Source organism: Alligator sinensis, unplaced genomic scaffold (genome assembly GCF_000455745.1).
Source record: "Alligator sinensis unplaced genomic scaffold, ASM45574v1 scaffold389_1, whole genome shotgun sequence".
Taxonomy (NCBI): Eukaryota; Metazoa; Chordata; order Crocodylia; family Alligatoridae; genus Alligator; species Alligator sinensis.
Window position 1 is genome coordinate 48,123 of NW_005841951.1, and position 1,864 is coordinate 49,986.

The 1,864-nt window shown below is 57.6% G+C and overlaps 1 protein-coding gene across 1 annotated transcript in view; it reads right to left on the minus strand.

Annotated features, from left to right (window-relative positions):
- Window positions 1-1,078, minus strand: part of TBR1 (T-box, brain 1) — a 7,069-nt gene extending 5,991 nt beyond the window's left edge. Inside the window, exon 1 of the mRNA XM_006020367.3 lies at window positions 277-1,078. Within this exon, the coding sequence (XP_006020429.1) occupies window positions 277-968 (692 nt within the window). The 5' untranslated portion in view covers window positions 969-1,078. The remainder of the gene's footprint in view (window positions 1-276) is intronic.
- Window positions 1,079-1,864: the final 786 nt, after the last annotated feature.

Here is a 1,864-nt window from a genome sequence, read left to right on the forward strand (position 1 = left end):
GGGGCCGAGGGAGCCGAGAGCCCCAAGTAGCCGAGGGGGAAGCCGGCAGAGCTGCAGGGAAAGGCTGAGGACAAAGGCAGGGGGGAGCAGCCGCGGGGCCTCCCCAGGGAGGAAGGGCAGAGACCCGCACCCGCCGCCAGCCCCCCGCTTTCCCCGGGCTTGCGGGCTGCGGTCCGGGTCCCCCAGACATCCAGGCTCGGGCCGGGGGGAGCCCGGCGTCCCAGCGCCGCCAGCCCGCGCTGGCTCCATGCAGCAGCCACAGAGAGCGCCGCTTACCTCCCTTGCTTGGTGATGATCATCTCTGTCTGGTGCCGGTGAAATTTCAGCCAGAGTGGCCTGTTGCACAGGTAGACCTGCGCCTTGCCGGGCACCAGCCCCGGCTGGGTGGAGGAGAACTGGTAGAAAGGCGCGCCTTGGTAGGAATGGCCATACTGCTGGGGGTAGGGGTAGCCCGCCGTTGGGTAACCTTGCGGAGAAGAGTTGGACAGGAGGCTGTTGTAAGCTCCGTTGGTGATCACAGGATGGTGAGCCATGTAGCGGCTGGGGCTGGCGATAGAAAAGGCTGGGTGAGCGGGTCCATGCTGGCTGGGGTAAGGGAACATGGTACTAGGAGCAGAGGCAGCGGACTGGGGCTGGCTGGACTGAGAGAGCAGATAGCGATCTGCAGCAGATCCATCGAAACTGTGACGAAGCTCAGAGACCCCGTCCAAGACGGGAGAGAGTTTATTTCTCTGGACGTCCCCTGGTGTGTCCTTGGAGTCAGGAAAATTGTCTGTATCTGACTGATTCGTCATCCCCCTGGTAATTTTTTTCAAAGGTGAACTTCTCTCCAGGTTGTCAGTGGTCGAGATAATGGGATGATCATGCAAGGCAAGCTCAGATCCGCCTGCATGTGGGTAACTGCTGCTCACATTGAGAAATTTCTTGGAGAGCATGATAGAGGGAGAAAGACAATGCTCCAGCTGCATAGCTCTAGCACCACAAGAATAACCCTTCAGTCCCTGGATCTGAAAGGGCTCCTTAACACTAGAAACTAGACATTGCGGGACCCTCGCTAAGCAGAAAGCACTTCTTCCACCAAATGCTTCCCAAACGTTTGATTTACTTTTTTTTTTTTCCCTGGGAGAAGAGATTGGCCAATTGACACTATGCAGCAATCAGGAAAGACTCACTTTTGATCTTGCTGCTTGTGGAGCGGATGAAACAGCTCCTGCCATTGGTTAACTGCTGACAGTAATTTAATTAGATAGACATTAATTAGGATAATCACCTGGCTCCTGGTCGCGACGATCATGGCAAATTGAAGGAGATGATTTTGTGAGATAGAAGGGAGCTGGGGGGAGCGCGTGTGTTTGCTGGGAGTGCTCATTATTGTGTGACCTCCCGAGCTTTGTGACTGTGGATGGAAAAGAAATCAAAAGACGATTTCTGCGATCTCCTAAATGTTGTTCTCTCCCTCACGAGAAGGGGAGAGCTTAGAGGCTGGAGGTTTGGGGTGCAGCCAAGGTGGCAGCATTCACTCGGACTGCAAGGACGGCGCGGGGCAGAGCTCGCGAGCCGGAAGCCGGTGGCCTGCTTTCACCTTAGCCTCGCGCAGTGTCTCTTTCCCGGCTAATACGAAGTGCGCAATAGCTGCGTGGACTCTTTTATAAGATCTCCCCGCCGCCCCCCGCACGAGCTGCTTCCCGGGGAGAAAAGAAAGCTCCCTCCCCGCGACGGCTGCCGCCGGCCCCGGGCGCGGCGCGGAGCGGCGCCTCTCCCCAGCTCGGAGCTACGTGAGCCGGGGGCAGAGGGCCCTAATGCACCGGCCGTGCTGGTCACGGCCGCTTTGGTGCATCAATATTTCATGTGTGCGCTGTAATGC